A 16005-nucleotide genomic window follows, 5' to 3' on the forward strand; every position below is an offset into this window, starting at 1 on the left:
CCCTGTTCCCCCAAGCACTACCAGGAGTGACTAGAAATAATGGTCACAAGCTGGCAGAGGGTAGATTCAGACTAGACATCAGGAGGTGCTACTTCACAGTCAGGGTGGCTAGGATCTGGAACCAACTTCCAAGCGAAGTGGTGCTGGCTCCTACCCTTGGGGTCTTTAAGTGGAGGTTAGATGAACATCTTGCTGGGGTTGTTTGACCCCAGTACTTTTTCCTGCCATGGCGGGGGGTTGGACTTGATGAACTGCTCAGGTCCCTTCCGACCCTACCAACTATGAAACTATGAAACCTCCAAGGAAGGGGACAGGACCACCTCCCTTGGAAGCTTATTCCACATTTTGGCAACCCTCACTGTAAAGAAGTTTTTTCCTGATGTCCAATCTGAATTTGTTCTCTTCCAGTTTGTGACCATTATTTCTAGTTACCCCGACAGGTGCCCTGGTAAACATTGTATTCCCTATTTCTTGCTGTCCCCCCTGATGAGTTTGTAGGCGGCCACGAGATCACCTCTCAGCCTTCTCTTGTGGAGGCTGAAAAAGTTCAGGTCTCCCAATCAGTCCACATCTGCATATATTTTTTTTGAAGAACCCAGGACGCATGACAAGAACAGCTGGTTGCAGTCATGAGTTGAGGGGGGGGAGGGGAAGGGGCGGCGCACTAATTAGCACATGGATCCTTTGTGAGGGGTATCTGGTGTACAGACACATACTGAGAAATGCTGTTGACTGCTGGAGCCTATGCAAATTACTACAGATATGTTTATTTCAAGGTCAGTGTTTTCAAATTTGCTCCTCACTTTCATGCACTCAGGGAGAGCAGGGTCTGACAATAAGGATGGAGGGAAGGGGCTGCAGGGGAAAGAAGTTGGTGGGTGATCAGAGGACAAAGGGGCTACTTGATTCCCCAGATTTATCTTCCCTGCTCTAGCAGTGAGAGGGGGACAAATTAAAGGCAAACTTCCAATAATTAAATTCTATACCTGGAAAATCATAAATTAATAAATTTTACATATATAAAATCTAATTATTGGAGGGTCAGCTTATACTTGGGGTTGTCTTATATTTGAATAAATATGGTAAATTAAGATTCAAAGAAAGTCATACATGGAGTAACAGAAAATGCAGAACCCAAACTCATTGGCTTCTGTAGTGCATCTGTGAAGATTAGGGACCCATACAGATAGGTAAACAGGCAGATGGCTAGCTAAGCAGATACTGACTGTTGTGCTCTCTATGCTGATGAAGGAAGCTTTCCTTAGTGTGATACATCTGTTATTTTCCCTTTGCAACAGTTATGTTTTCTATGGAATGATCAGTATTTTTCTAATAGGATAAATGCAGTAGGACAGTTCAATATAATTTATCATTTTCAAGGTTCATTTTTAGTAGTGTGACTGTAATGTTTAAGTCAAACAAAGCTGAAAATGTTTTTTCCTGTACGAGGAATCTGAAAGAATATATGAAAATGGAAAAACAAAATTAAAGAATTTAAATATAAAGGTTTCCAGACTCTAAATTCTGTTGGTTCCAGACTCCACAGTCTGTTTAGCATTTCTTTGTTGAGCAGAGTAGTATTTAATTTAACATTGCTCTTAAAATAGATCAGGCTTTGAATAGTGGTAATTTAGCAATTTAAAGGCATCGGTCCAGAAAACACTTTTGCATGTGTTAACTTTAAACACTTGCCTAATCCCATGGAAAACAATGGGACTACTAATGTTAAGTGCATGCAAAGGTGTTTATAACTTAAAATCTGCATCTACCTGTCTTGTAATTTTGATTCCTGTGCCCATTTTAATTTAATATATTTTAATATTCTAAATAAAGTATCATCCTAACACAGTCCTGTTTTTGTAATAAAGTAGATTTTTTTGAAATATCTGAACTGTCAGTGGTGATGTGTAGGACTCCAGGTGCTCCTGCTAATGGTACTGTGGAAGGAGATGACTTTAAATACGGGGCCCAGGTTTACTTCAAGTGCAACGCAGGTTACAACTTAAATGGCACCCATGTTGCCTATTGTCAGCTTGATGGGAGTTGGTCAACACATCATCCTGAATGTGGTAAGGTCATTTTAAGTTTTGATTTGTATCATGTATTGGCCATTGAACTGTCATGAAATCAGTCTATTGGATTTTATTAAACCAGTGTCCAAACCTCAGCTGGAATTTGACAGATCCATGACTTGATATGATGTTCTAATGTCTCTATAGTCTTAAGACACTTTGGTGGATCTGAATCTGGTTTCCTGTTTCTAAATCTGAATCTTGTGTATTGTTTCCCAGCTTTGCAGTTCTTCCTCAGGCAAAGGTCCCATTGAAAGACTGCTAAGCTTGGAAGTGTACATTGCACCTGAAACACAAATGAGGGCCATGCAGCTTTTGGCATTAATGAATCTAATAGCTATTTCTAGCGTTGTTGTCGATCTGATATTTCATACGAAGAGATGTGTTGCACTGTGGAAGTGATTATTAGGTGGTTTACTGTGTAGAGGACAGAGTAATGGGACAATAGAGATTTCATACCCAGGCAAAATTAGGAAGGGAGCAACGCTTTTTTGTCAGTGTTGCCTTGCTGCTAGAAGAGCCAGTCCTTTATCACCATCTAAAACCTATGTCTCTCCTTTTCACTGACTTAGCTAAGTAGTCTCCTATCAAATCTTTCTTCCTAACAGGTACCTCCATTTAAGTTTTTTTCCATTAGATTTATTTTCCTCCTCGATTCCAGAATCCTTTGCATAGGTTACAGCAGTGCTTTCCAGTAGTTTGCAAAAGTGCTGTACCAACCAGGAGAAAATATTTTGATCAGTGTTTGGAAATTGTTCCTAAAAGAGCTCCTAGAGGTCATCCAGCAGGAACAGGGCATCTTTCTGGATAGGCAGACATTTTCCAGCAACAATAAATGCTTTGGGGCTAAGTCTGCCAGTCGTCCTCAGTAGTGTCAGTACTTGTCCAAAATCCACCTCTTCACAATTATCATTGAAGCTCATTTTAACATATGTTCTTTTTCCCAGTTCTTTTTCCCTCTGTTTCATCCTTCAGCAAAGTCTTTATCCCATATACATGATATATCCCAACTTGACCCTATGTAAATGATAGTATTTTTATAACATCAGCTACATGCAGGATGCAATAGGAGAAGCAGGCCTTTTTCAAGTGTAATCAGCCAGCTTGTTTCATTCAGAGTTCAGCTACTTCTAGAAATACCAGGGCTCTCCTAACCATTCAGTGACATCGTGGTGGACATCATTGTGGAAAGTAGCATGCAAATAAAGTATTACTCCTGGGAGTGCTTTCCTTTTACTGCTTTATAGGAGTAGGCTGATAGAGGAGGTTTCTACCTGCTCGCCCCTTCTGTTCGATAGACATGACAGACCAGATGGCAAATCCACAGTACCCACAGACAGGTCAAGTATTTGTAGGCATGTAGAGTTAGGAATATCTAAAATCATTGACTCCAGTTCTCTACCCTTCTGTGACATCACAGGATGGTTGGATTGCAGTATTATGAGATGTGACTAGCTGTACCATACCTCATATGAAGTCTTGTGAAAGTAATTAAAATAATTTGTAGACAGAGGGATAACAAGGTAGGTGGGTCCCTGGGGTAGCTGTGAGACACGGAGGCAACAACAACTTCTGGCTACCATTGCGTCACTGGTATGATTGTGTGACTGCTGTAGCAACTGCTATTTTTCTGCCCACCACCCAAGTTAGCATCTGGGACTGCCCCTGGTTGGCTCCAACTTAGTGACACTACTGTTTGTCTATATACATGAACGGATATTAAGGTAAAGACAGAAACAATGGAGCTAAGAGAAAAGCAGGCAGAGAGCTCCTTTGCTCCCTCGTCTGGGCTAAGAAAACCCCATTTTTTCCTCCTCCAGCCTCATTAATATGGTCCTGCTTTAGCAAAGAACCTAAGTATGTGCTTAACACATGTTCTAATAAAGTTAATCACTGTTCAGCACAGCATTCAAGAATATATTTGACTTTAATTGCATGCTGAAATCCCATTGAAGGAAATGTTAAGAGTACACAGTTAAAAGCTATTCAGGGTACTTAAGTATGTGCCTAAGTACTCTTGACTTCAACGGGATTTAATTCAACGCATAAGTCTTTTTCTGAATAGAGCAATCCCACGAACTGGTGTTAAGCAGTCAAGAGAGCAAGAAGTAACAACAGCAAGAGGAATTCTCTTATGGCTTCCGGGATTCCTTGCCCAGAAATGGAGCGGCAACAGCTTCCGATTAGAAAAGAATTATCTAAGATAAGAATTGAGAAGTCCTGATCTGAGATGCTGATGCAACAAACAACATTGAAAGGAATTTAAGTTACTGTTAGCTTCATAAGAAAATGAGGGTGAATAAATCAATAGTCATCAAAGGGAAAAGGATGTTCCTGACAAGGAAATGAATTTTGTTTTAATGTTTCCAATATGGTAATGCAAACAGAGAGCTGAGGAAGTAAAGTATAGGAAAATTAATTATCAGCATCACTTTAGGAACACTGCCAACAAACTGTAGGCTACAATTTACAGTTTTGTGGGGGAAAAAAAACATACACAAAGGGAAAAGAAAATTAATGAGAGGTGGTATGGAGGAGAGGAAAGAAGGTTTTAGAGACAGAACCTAATGTGAATAAGAATGCATTCATGTTTATGTTTCAGCCAAGCGAGAACTAGATTTCTTTAAATACTAGCAGTCATTCACCTGGAGAGTTGAGATCTTTGTATCACGGTAGGATAAGCAAGGAAAGGATGAGAGGAATCGAGATGACCCTGACCCTGAATACAAACAAAAGTAAAGCTCTGTTACTCAAGCCCAGTAATCCAGTGCACTACAGAAAAGGCATGGACACACCTGCATTTGGAGTTGTTTCAAAACAGAGGAGATGCTGATCTGTAGTATGCAGCAGCTATTACATTGTGACTGTCAGATGGAGAGATACCAATATAGCAATATTGCTCCAATTTAAACTGGATGAAGAAGTGTTACAGTTAGGCTGTTTTGTTTCATTTGTATTGTTCAGGGCTTGGTTGCATGTAACGCTTAGACTATAACAGCTGCTGCATGGCTCAGAGCAAGAGTCCCTCTCCCTTTTTAAAATAGCTTCCAATGTATGTGTGTCCATACCAAAGTATATATAAATAATCCTGTTTAGATCAATAAAAAGCTCACTAGGGGCATCTACACATGTGCTTTACTGATGAGTAGACTAATTAGCTCTTTAGTAAAGTGTCACTGTCTACATGTGCACTGGTATTAGGGTGCAATAAACTAATTAACTCTGCTGTAAGATAGTACTGTATCGGGGACAGTGCTATCCTATGGCAGAGTCATTATGTGTGATTAAACACATGTGTAAATGGTGACTGTGGCTGTAAATAGCTCCCAGTCAGCTCAGCCAGCTAGGTGCCAGACTCCTGCTTGACCCTCATGCCCCAGCCAGCCCCTCTGCTGCCACCTGGAGCCCAGGGCTGTCCCCCCATGTTCCTGGCTCTGGTGTTAACTGGTCCATCCTGGTTCAAATTGCTGCTGCCCCAGGTGCACTTGTAGACACTGCTCCCAGGACCAGTTTTCTCCGTCTCAAAGTGCTCCAGAGTATATTTCTGCATGTTAATTGCATGTGTAGATGCACCCAGTGTATACAATTAAAGTTTTTGCTTGATATTGGCAGGATTTGGGTCTAAATTACATTTTTTTTAAATGTTCCAGAATCTTTCAGTTTTAACAAAATATAAGGTAATATTAGTATTTTTTTTCTTTTTAAATTGACATTGTCCCTTCAATATTTTAATGCTTGCTAATTCTGGCATTATGGTTAATTTAAAAATAAAATCAGCTAAGTATAGATTGTGTGGTAATGTATGCATGCATGGACTATGAAATTCATGCTCTAGTATTAAAAATTAATACTTTGGATTTTGATAAAATCTTAAATATTTTTCTCTTTTGTCAGTTCTGGAAGAAAAAAACTGCTCAGACCCTGGTGGCCCACTCAATGGTTACAGAAAAGTAGTAGAAGACACGGGGCGTATGAATGGACGCTATGCAAAAATTGGCACAGTCATGGCTTTCTTTTGTAACAACTCATATGTTCTTAGTGGGAATGAGCAGAGGACCTGCCAGGACAATGGAGTGTGGTCAGGGAAACAGCCGATCTGCATAAAAGGTAGTTTACACTCTTTACAATATCACATAACTATTTTAGGGGTGTTTTCTTTATTGATTATTTTTTGGCTAAAGAACCAGCTTCCTAAGAAACCTCCCATAAAAGTTCTGATTGACATCTGATATTGAAGCTGAGAGTCTGCCAACTCTTTCTGGTGACTGAACTTAGCCAGGGAAGATGCTAGTGATTCCAATACATGTTTTGTCTTTAACAAACCAATAGGAATGTATCTCATTTCCCCTTTTTGTCCCGTTCCTGCCCCTCCCCTACCTTCATCTTTGGGTCAGATATGGGTAGGATCATTGAAACAACTGAAGACTGGAAGATGATTAAAAGAGTAAGCTATATATATTTTCTCTCACTGGGTCCACTTCTTAATGACTAGTTTTTTTGAAGGCAACAGGACTACTCACATGAGTAAGGATTTACTCAGACTTCCAGTTCAAATTATAAGCCTATATAAAATCAGGCTTCCAGTTCAGATTAAGATTCCAATTCCAAATCCAGTTAAGATTAAATTCAGTGTGGCACTTAAGCACAAGCTTAAACCATGTATCCGTCCAAGCAGTTAAGCATACATGTAAATGTTCTGTTATATAGGGAATAACTGTGTTAAAGTGGGGCCTGGTAAAAGTGTGCTTGTAACCATGGTAGAATGAAGGAATTTGAGAAGGGAACTGTCTGATTATTTCCCAAGAAGTCATTTGAGCAAAAGGGAGGATTATTTGTTCTTTTGGGATTTTCTTATATTCTGCATTTTAATGCCCTGAAGATGGCATCTGCCCTGAAGATGGAAAGTACTTCTCCCCTTTCTCCCCTTATACCTTTTTTGACATTAACTTTAGTAGTTACAGAAAGATAAATGCTTGATATTAATCACAGGCAGTCAAGTATAATAAAATAATACAATATATGAACACTCAGGCATATAGATGAAACATATCCTGCAAACAAGCCTTCAGTCAATGCACTTGAGTGGAGGGAAAACGATTGGTACAATCAGGTGAATTCATAAAAAATCATGGATTATTTTCACTCAAAAATAAGTGTTATATGTAAGTGTAAAGACTTGGGATTTCTGTCCTGTTATCTTGGGCAAATTGAGGTCACTCTTGTCATACTTATTAAAATAGGATCCTCTCAGAACAAATTGGCAGCTATTTGTCACATCCTGCTGCTTTTGTGGCATATTCCCAGTCCTCTGGATTCTCCGTGCATGTCCAGGCAGATGGGGGCTAGGCTTTTGTATGTATCATTCTATTTTAACAAACATTCACTCAGATGTCAAATAATCAGTTGTGATCTTTTAATTATTGTCTTAAGAAAGTATGGGCAGTGACGTCTTACCCCTGCCTAAAACAGAAGATCCAGATCTGTTACAAAGATGACTACAGTATGAGAGGGACAGACAGATTAGTGGGGAAAGTGTTCTTGTGCTTGGAAAGAAAGTTGGGATTATGTTCCTAGTAGACAAGGGGAAAAGTTGCTATATATATTTTTAAATGCATATAACAATATCTACTTATTGCTTCTTTTCTTAATCTAGTTCGTTATTGCTAGTGACAGGAAAGGGTGGACAGGTATCTGAACCATAACATTTGAGCTCTGAACATGGAAAAGGATTGTGCAACATTGTATTTTTTCTAGCCTGCCGAGAGCCAAAGATCTCTGACCTGGTGAGACAGAGAGTGCTTCCAATGCAGGTTCAGTCAAGGTGAGATTGAAATCCTTCTACTTCAGTTTAAGGAGGAAAAATGTGTTTTTCCCATCCCTGTGTGCTTTATGCTGGCTGAGCAGCCATCTTATTAAATGTTTTATGAGGTGGTGCTGGAAGGTTAGGCTCATTAAGTACAGATGTCCAGGCAGCTGGAGAGAGCCAAGAGGAAAAGTACAATTAGAGGTGTCCAAACAACAGTTAGAATTTGGGTTGTGATCTGTAATGGTGAACAAGAACTCCCCATAGATTCTTGGGAGCTACTGGTGTTTTTCTGGGGACTTACTAAAGAAGTGAGGGGGACGGCATCCGTGTCTAGGCAGCTGCAGTAGGTTCCATTTACCCAAAGAGAGTCAATGTGCTAAAGGGGAAAGCTGGATAAACTTGGATGGAATGAGGGTGAGAGAGAGCGAGAGCAAGAGGGAAAGGGAGAGGGAGAAGGAGGAGGAACCTTGGCTTATTTCTTTAAGAAATTAGACCCATATCTTTCTAGAGATTCTGCAATGTACAGACTAATTAACATCACCTATTTTAGTGTCTGTCTCTGCCAATCTGCAGGACTGATGTGTATTTTTAAAGAACGCAAAAATTGACACTATCTTAACAACATAAACATAAGAACATAAGAACTGCCATCTACTGGGTCAAACCATAGGTCCACCTGGCCCAGTATCTGTATCCTGTGTCACAGTGGCAGAGAGTGGATGTTGAAAGGGAGAGTGAACTGGGTAATTGTTTCTTTTCAGTTTTCCCTCCCATCGTTAAGAGCTTTACGTTGTTTAGTGTACACTCCACCAAGGCACACAAATGGCCTTCAGCACCATAATGTATCTGGGAATATCACCATCACAAATTGACTTTATTCACACAATATTCTTGATGTTCCATTTTACAAATGGGTTAGTGAAGGACAGGATAGAATATGACATTTCTGGACAGGCTGGATACAGGAAATACCAGGTATCCTACTGGAAACTCATTTCCTTTCAAATGTTACCGATTTCGTGAGGTTTCTCTACAGGCAACCAGATCCTTATGCCTTTAAAACTTATTTCTTCTAAAGGGCATGTTGTCCTAAATGATGAGGAATTAATATATTAGTATAATAAAATGTACAGTGAAAAGTTTATGGTATATGGTTAATTACATTTTTAGGGTTCATTTAAGTTTTCAGAAATATGTTCTATACTTCATCTAATCAGTACAATATCTGAAGTTTAGTGACTGCTGCATATAGATAGCCAGAGATAATTAATTACCATACTACAGAGACTAAGTGGATGATTATCAAGTTATTTTTTCAACAAGACATTTTATTAATAGATACCTAATAATGCGGGGGTGGCAAAATATGGCCCATGGGCCAGATTTGGCCTGTGGTGGGTTGCCTGCCAATTGATTGTATCCGGCCCATGGTGCTCTGCATGGGGGTGAACCCCACGCACTCCCACCCAGGGCAGCCTGCACTGTACTCCCACCCAACTCTGGCCAGCGTTCACAGCTTCCCAGCAGGGCTTCTCCCAGACTGACTGCAGCCACTGGGGTACTGCTTGGCTCCTCCCACCTCCTCCTGCCTCGTTTTGCTGCTCTGGGCAGCAGGCAGTGCAGGGAAGCCATGGAGACAGGCACCACATGCCCAGCCGAGTAGGGAGGAAGCTGCAGCTGGGTGGCTGCTGCCCCAATGTGCAGGGCTCCAACTCCAGCTCCTGGCCATCTTCCACCCACCCACTCAGCTGCCTGGTGTGATGAGGAACCACCTGTGGGTGGCTGAGCGGGTGGAAGGTGGCCAGGAGCTGGAGCCAGAACCCTGCACATCCCCATGGCTCCCTGCACTGCTTGCTGCCCAGAGCTGCACAGCAGGGAAAGGAGGAGAAGGAGGAGGAGCTGCTGGAAGTGGGGAAAGCTGCGCAGTACCCGGGTGGCTGCAGTTGCACTGGAAGCAGCCCTCCTGAAAAGCTCTATGTACTGACCGGGGCCAGGGCTAGGGCTAGGGTAGGTAGGAGTGCAGTGTGGGCTGCCCCCTTTGCAGGGCAGCCACAGGGCAGATGGGGGGGAAGTGGGGGTCAGACCACACCTGCACTTGCACCCCTGTAGGCAAGCTCTGCTTCATGTGCCCTTTTCCCCCGCCATCCCTCCCTTCCTCCTCCCACTGCCAGCCAGCTCCTGGGACCTAGTGCAGGGGCAGCCCCCCCTTCCACCACACACACATGCACACTCACCTCCCCCACACACCCATCCCATACCCCACACACAACCCCCACCACTGGAGCCCCTCCACCCTCCTCACACGCAATATACAAGAGTAAGACTTTATTTTGAGCTATTATGCAATTGCCTCTATGTACACTACTCAAAAAAACACAAATCAAGACAAAAAATATTTTTTGAAATAAAATTAAAATCTGTTATAGTAGATGTAGATGTTTCATACTTAGTATATGATTTGTTTTTTTATCTATGCTTTGTTAAATGACATCTTCTGAAAGATTGTGTGTGTGTGGCCCTTAACAACTCTTTAAGCAGCCATCCAGCTAAAATAATTGCCCACCCCTGTAATAATGCTTATTAAAACAGTTTCTACAGAAAAGTGTGTTTAAGTTCTTATCTAATGATAATTAATTCTACAAATAGCCACTGTTAATTTATTTTAAATATATGATATCACATTACTTTTGTGAGTTGTAATAACATGAATTATAACGCCTTCACAGACTCTTCCTAGGTAACAGGACATTTTCCAGAAAAAGTAAACTGAAAAAGAAATATAAACTGGCTGAGCTGCATGTGGGAATATTGTTGAACTGTACTGAAGAGATTTTTTGCCTCATGTTTCTACCATATGAGCAAAGTAGTTATGTTTTCAAATGATGCTTGACACAGCTGGTGATAAAGCAATGACAGTGACTGTTTCTTTTTTTGTCATATCATTATTAACTCGTGTTCTTTGTGCACTGAAACAGGGAGACACCTTTGCATCAGCTCTACTCATCTGCATTCACCAAACAGAAGCTTGAAATCTATCCAACCAAGAAGCCAGCACTTCCATTTGGAGACCTGCCTCCAGGGTACCAACATCTGCATACTCAGCTTCAATATGAATGCATTTCTTCTTTCTATCGCCGCCTGGGAAGTAGCAGGAGGACTTGCCTGAAGACAGGAAAATGGAGTGGGAGAGCCCCTATATGTATTCCAAGTGAGTCCCTGAGAAAATCTCACATCTCCCTTAGGAGGCCTGTATTACCTTAGATAGTTAGCGGCTCGTAAGAATGTAGGCTGCCTGTATTTCTATCTTGGAGAGAAGGAGCAATGAAACTTGAAAGATAGATGACTCTTTCTAACCACCCACAGAACTTCTGTAGGTGACAGCAAGTGGGGAGTCAAGATTTCAGGTGTGTAACATGCCAGCAGTCTTTCCAATCTTCTAGTTCAGCAATAGAGATAACAATGTTCTCATAGGATTTGGAAATATGTTGCTATTATTTCATATTTTCCTGTACAGTAATTTTGTTCTTGCTTTTTCTGTTCGACAGAACTTACAAAACTTTCAGGATGGAAACAAAAAAGTACCAAGGTCCTACTCTAGGGAGGGACCTTTTACTAAGCCTTCCTAAAGATGGGCTTTATGTTGGAAAATTTAATTCTGGATGAAAACTTGTCCAGAATGAATGGGTATTAAACTCTGGGACTTTTAGAAAACTCATTACTTTCAGAGCCCACCTTCACAAATCTAGAAATATCATAGATTCATAGGCTTTTAGGGTCTGGAAGGGACCTTGCAAGGTCATTGGGTCCAGCCCCCCTGTACTAGGCAGGAAAGACAACTGGAGGTCTTCCCAGTTAGGTGATCCCAGCAAGGTGACTGTCCAGTCTCCTCTTGAAGATTTCCAGGGTAGGTGATTGCACCACCTCTGGAGGGAGTTTGTTCCACAATCTGAATACCCCAACCCTGAAGGAGTTTTTCCTAGAGTTGAGCCTGAAGTGGTCTTCCAGGAGTTTGTATCCATTACTCCTGGTCTTCCCCGTCGGTGCCCTAGTGAACAGTTGTTCACCGAGCTCTTGATATACTCCTCTGATGTAGCGGTAAGCTGCTACCAAGTCCCCTCTCAGTCCCCTATCATGCTAAAACCTCTGGTTCTAAGGCCCATTTCTATGATATGACCCATTTCTGGTTGATTCTGGCATGGTTGATTATGATGGGTTTTTGAGTCTTATGTTGTGCCTGGTTGTGGACGGCCAGATCTGGAAGACCATCTGGGACCAGGAGTACACAGTACCCAAGTGTTGGGAAGCCAGAAGGTCTATCTGAGAAGCCAAATAAGAGAGCTTGAAGGTTGGGCAGCGTGTTAGACAGCAAGCAGGGTCAGGTGGCCAGGAGATCAAGCGGGGGGTTGGGTTGAGGCAGGATTAGGAAACTGAAAGTTCAGGCAGAGCACAAGTCTGAGGGTGATCCAGGTTGGATAGCTGAGGGATCAGACAGACCTGGTGAGCTGGTGGAGGCACAAGCCTGGAAAAATAGCACAGCAGCCTAGGTAAAGGTTAAGCTTTGTTGCCAAGACTTCTGGGTCAGAGGTTTATATTGAAAGTGATGAAGGGTAAGCTGACCCTGCCTAGCCATTCCAGTGGCAGAAAGTGGGTGGGTGGCTTAGCCCAGATGGGCACTTCTGGCCACTAGTGTCCAGTATATGTGGTCAGCTGGGGAGGTGACAGACTGGGATGAGCAGCTGTGCCAGGAAGGTTGAGGCTCTAGGATCAAGGCCACAACCATGGCCTGACACCTATTGGCTTAAACAAAGTTTTAGTACAGCTATGGTGTACTAATGATTCATTCAGCTCTTTGTGTCATTATATAGTTATAGGACAGCCTTATAAAATTGTCATGAAGTTTACCAACTCAGATACAAAATTTACATCCCTGTTTTTTTGTCAGGAATTCAGATAATAATGAAAAAAACCCCCTAATAAACTTTTACTTTTGTATCAATGCTTTTTCCTCAATGGGGAGCTTTGCAAGGTCTGAGGTAAGAATTAATTGGTAATATTTTCCACTAACCAAAGAAGCCTAATTCTTAAAGCACACCCTCCTTGGGAATCAAGAAGTGAAGATGTGCTGCTTGTTAAGTATCTCATTCAAGGTTCCTATTTTCACAGTCTGTGGAAAAACTGAAAATGTCACTCTTCAGAAGACTTCATCTATCAGGTGGCCATGGCAAGTTGCCATTTACCGGAAAGCCAATGGAGTAAAGGAGAGCAACATTCGGAAGGGAACATGGATCCTGATCTGCAGTGGAGCCCTGGTAAATGAGCGCACTGTGGTTGTAGCAGCACACTGTGTCACTGATTTAGGGAAGACCATTGTCATCAAGACAGCAGAACTTAAAGTTGTCCTGGGGAAATTCTACAGGGATGATGACCGAGATGAGAAGACCATCCAAAACTTACGGGTAAGTAAGCCTAAGGGGTCATGAAGAAGTGCTTAAGACAGGCGGGCAGTGACTACACCTGTGATACATTAAATCCTTAGACTTTGGCTAAGCTCGCCAAAGAAGGGATACCAGTCAGTGCCAATTATGATCCCTGTTTCTTGTGAGGGAGGTGCTTGTTCAAATATTTCACATATGAGGCCCAGATCTCTGCAACTCCAAACTTTGGACAGTTTGTATTCGACTCCAGATCCAATGATACCTTAAAATGATGTGATTTTCCAAATTAATTTGGGAAGATTTTTGGTTTTCTGTCAAAAAGCAAGGATATTCGGGGCTGATATTTTTTATTGGACCAACTGCATGATTGGGAGAGATCTTAGACATGATTTGGAACACCAGGTACTCTCTCAGGTCTGGCAAACAAGTGACTCAGCTTGAGCAGATAGAACAAAGGCAGGAGAAAGTCAACAATTTTGAATGATTTTCTCTTTTTATGAACCCAAGTTCATTAATGCATTCTCTCCAGTTAGGCATGGTCGTTTTGTTCCATTTCTTACATTCACTTTATGCTCTCCTTCTCATATCCAATGCTAGCATTTGGTGGCTAGACTTTTTCGCTGATTATTCCTGACTATTCCTGACTAAACAGTCTTGCTACACAATTCCTGCCTCCTGTGCTTTCTTTCCTGTGGCAAGGAACAAAACATTAGGCTTTAGAGTTTTACTGGATTGCATAATGCAGTTACTTTCTTTTTTTTTTTTTGGTGAATGAATAGAAGAAATTCTGTAAGATCTATTTTAATTTAGCTACAGGGACCAAAAATTATAGGCATACATAATGAAGATGACATTCAGAAGATGGTCATGCACGAAGGTGGGGAAAATAAAATTGGTCTGAATGGCTTTCAAATAGCTTCATCTTGATGAAAAAAAATTGACAGTGTTTCATAAATACTTTTTTGCTTGAAGTAAAGCTATTTTTGAAACACTTGAATTGTTTGTATGTCTCTGCTTTAAAATAGCTATTTGAATGCATGGTTATTGCATGGCAAAGGAACATTTGCAGGTTGCAAAATCATCTGAAACAATATGGGAAAATACCAGAGAAAAGTTGTCACCAATTGTCCATCAACTGTCCATTATTAATGACCCTGTAAATTTCCCATTCTGGTTTCTCCTTAGATTTCTGCCATCATAGTGCATCCAAACTACGACCCTATATTGCTTGATACTGACATAGCCATCATAAAACTCTTGGACAAAGCCAAAATCAGTAGCCGCGTTCAACCAATTTGCCTGGCATCTGCTCATGACTTGGCCTCATCCATGGAGGATCTAAAAATAATGATTTCTGGCTGGAAAATATTGGCTGATATTAGAGATCCCAGCTACAAGAATGACACAATCCGCATGGGAGCTGTTCAGATTGTGGACTCACTGTTGTGTGAACAGCAGTATGAGGATCATGGAATCCAGGTCAGCATCACTGAGAGCATGTTCTGTGCCCAGCAGGACCACACAGCTTTTTCTAATATTTGCCCTGCTGAGACTGGAGGGATTGCAGCCATCACTTTGCCAGGAAAAGAATCTCCTGAATTAAGGTGGCACCTGATGGGATTAGTGAGCTGGGGCTATGATAAAACTTGTAGCCTAGAACTCTACAGTGGCTACACTAAAGCTGTTCCATTCAAAGACTGGATTGAGAAGAACATGAAATAAAAAGTATAGGTGGAAAGGGCTTTTGATAAGTGTAGTAGCATCTCTCACAGTCTCTGCTGCTTTAGGCTTTTCATCCCACCGGTGAGCCACATCTGGGATAAAGTTAAGACAGACGCCCTGACAATTTGTCATAGGATCAGCTGTTCACTGAGGCTACTTAACTAACAATGTAGGCTCTTTCTTTGTGAGAGAAGGGTTTGATATATTTCAGCTTTCCTATCTCCCTTGATGGAAAGATGGTGCTCAGCTAAACTCAGCTCAGCTCCTGATACCTGTAGGCGGGATGGCCAGTACTGGCTGAATCTGTCTGTGGTTTATAATCACCTGGATCAGGGGATCTGTGAGAGTTTCACAACGGATCATAAGTGTGAGAAAATTAGGAGGTTGGAAAGAGTAGCCTGGAATAACGGGTGAGTTTGTTATGGTATATGCTGTCTGTATTGCCATAGTATGATATATTCTTTTTCCCTCCTAAGTACTTTACACATTTAAATAAACAAAGGTTGTTTTTAACCTATATACCCATGTCTGCTATTACTGTTATTTAGTATCTATGAATCCCTTTTGTGTCATATGCATCTTCTACTGCTATGTTTATGTTTGTGGCTTTCACTGGGGATTTCCATGGACAGTGAAAGGCAGAATTATTAAAAAACCTTAAAGACGTGCAAATAACTGGCAAAACTTATAATGCATCCAGCTCTGGGTACATGGATTTAGTTTACATGGATGCAGTGTAATCAGACCAGTTTGGAGAGTCATGCTCCATTCTGTATTGGTCACAACCTGAACTTGACTTTTCAGAGACTTTCTCTGTTTGAGACATTTCAAAAGACTTTGTAAGGCTGAAGCAAAGCATATCTTCGAGACATTATGCATGCAGCTTCCTTCTAATTGTGATTACAGGAAAAATGTGTCAGGATGTCACAATACAGATTCAAACCTTAGGGTTTATCCCCGGGCCAGGAAG

The 16005-nt window shown here is 41.4% G+C and overlaps 1 protein-coding gene across 5 annotated transcripts in view; it reads left to right on the plus strand.

The window, feature by feature from the left end:
• The window catches only part of PAMR1 (peptidase domain containing associated with muscle regeneration 1), a 94285-nt gene extending 78741 nt beyond the window's left edge, over window positions 1-15544 (plus strand). For 2 of the 5 annotated variants that reach the window (XM_025205721.1, XM_025207110.1), the window contains exons 8-13: window positions 1869-2069; window positions 5967-6179; window positions 7827-7893; window positions 10854-11086; window positions 13042-13334; window positions 14499-15544. In XM_025205721.1, coding sequence (XP_025061506.1) covers window positions 1869-2069; window positions 5967-6179; window positions 7827-7893; window positions 10854-11086; window positions 13042-13334; window positions 14499-15035 — 1544 coding nt within the window. In that variant the 3' untranslated portion in view covers window positions 15036-15544. The remainder of the gene's footprint in view (window positions 1-1868; window positions 2070-5966; window positions 6180-7826; window positions 7894-10853; window positions 11087-13041; window positions 13335-14498) is intronic. The other 3 variants (XM_025206167.1, XM_006014648.3, XM_006014649.3) reach the window with 3 other exon arrangements.
• Window positions 15545-16005: the final 461 nt, after the last annotated feature.

The sequence above is a fragment of the Alligator sinensis genome, unplaced genomic scaffold (assembly GCF_000455745.1).
Source record: "Alligator sinensis unplaced genomic scaffold, ASM45574v1 scaffold442_1, whole genome shotgun sequence".
Taxonomy (NCBI): Eukaryota; Metazoa; Chordata; order Crocodylia; family Alligatoridae; genus Alligator; species Alligator sinensis.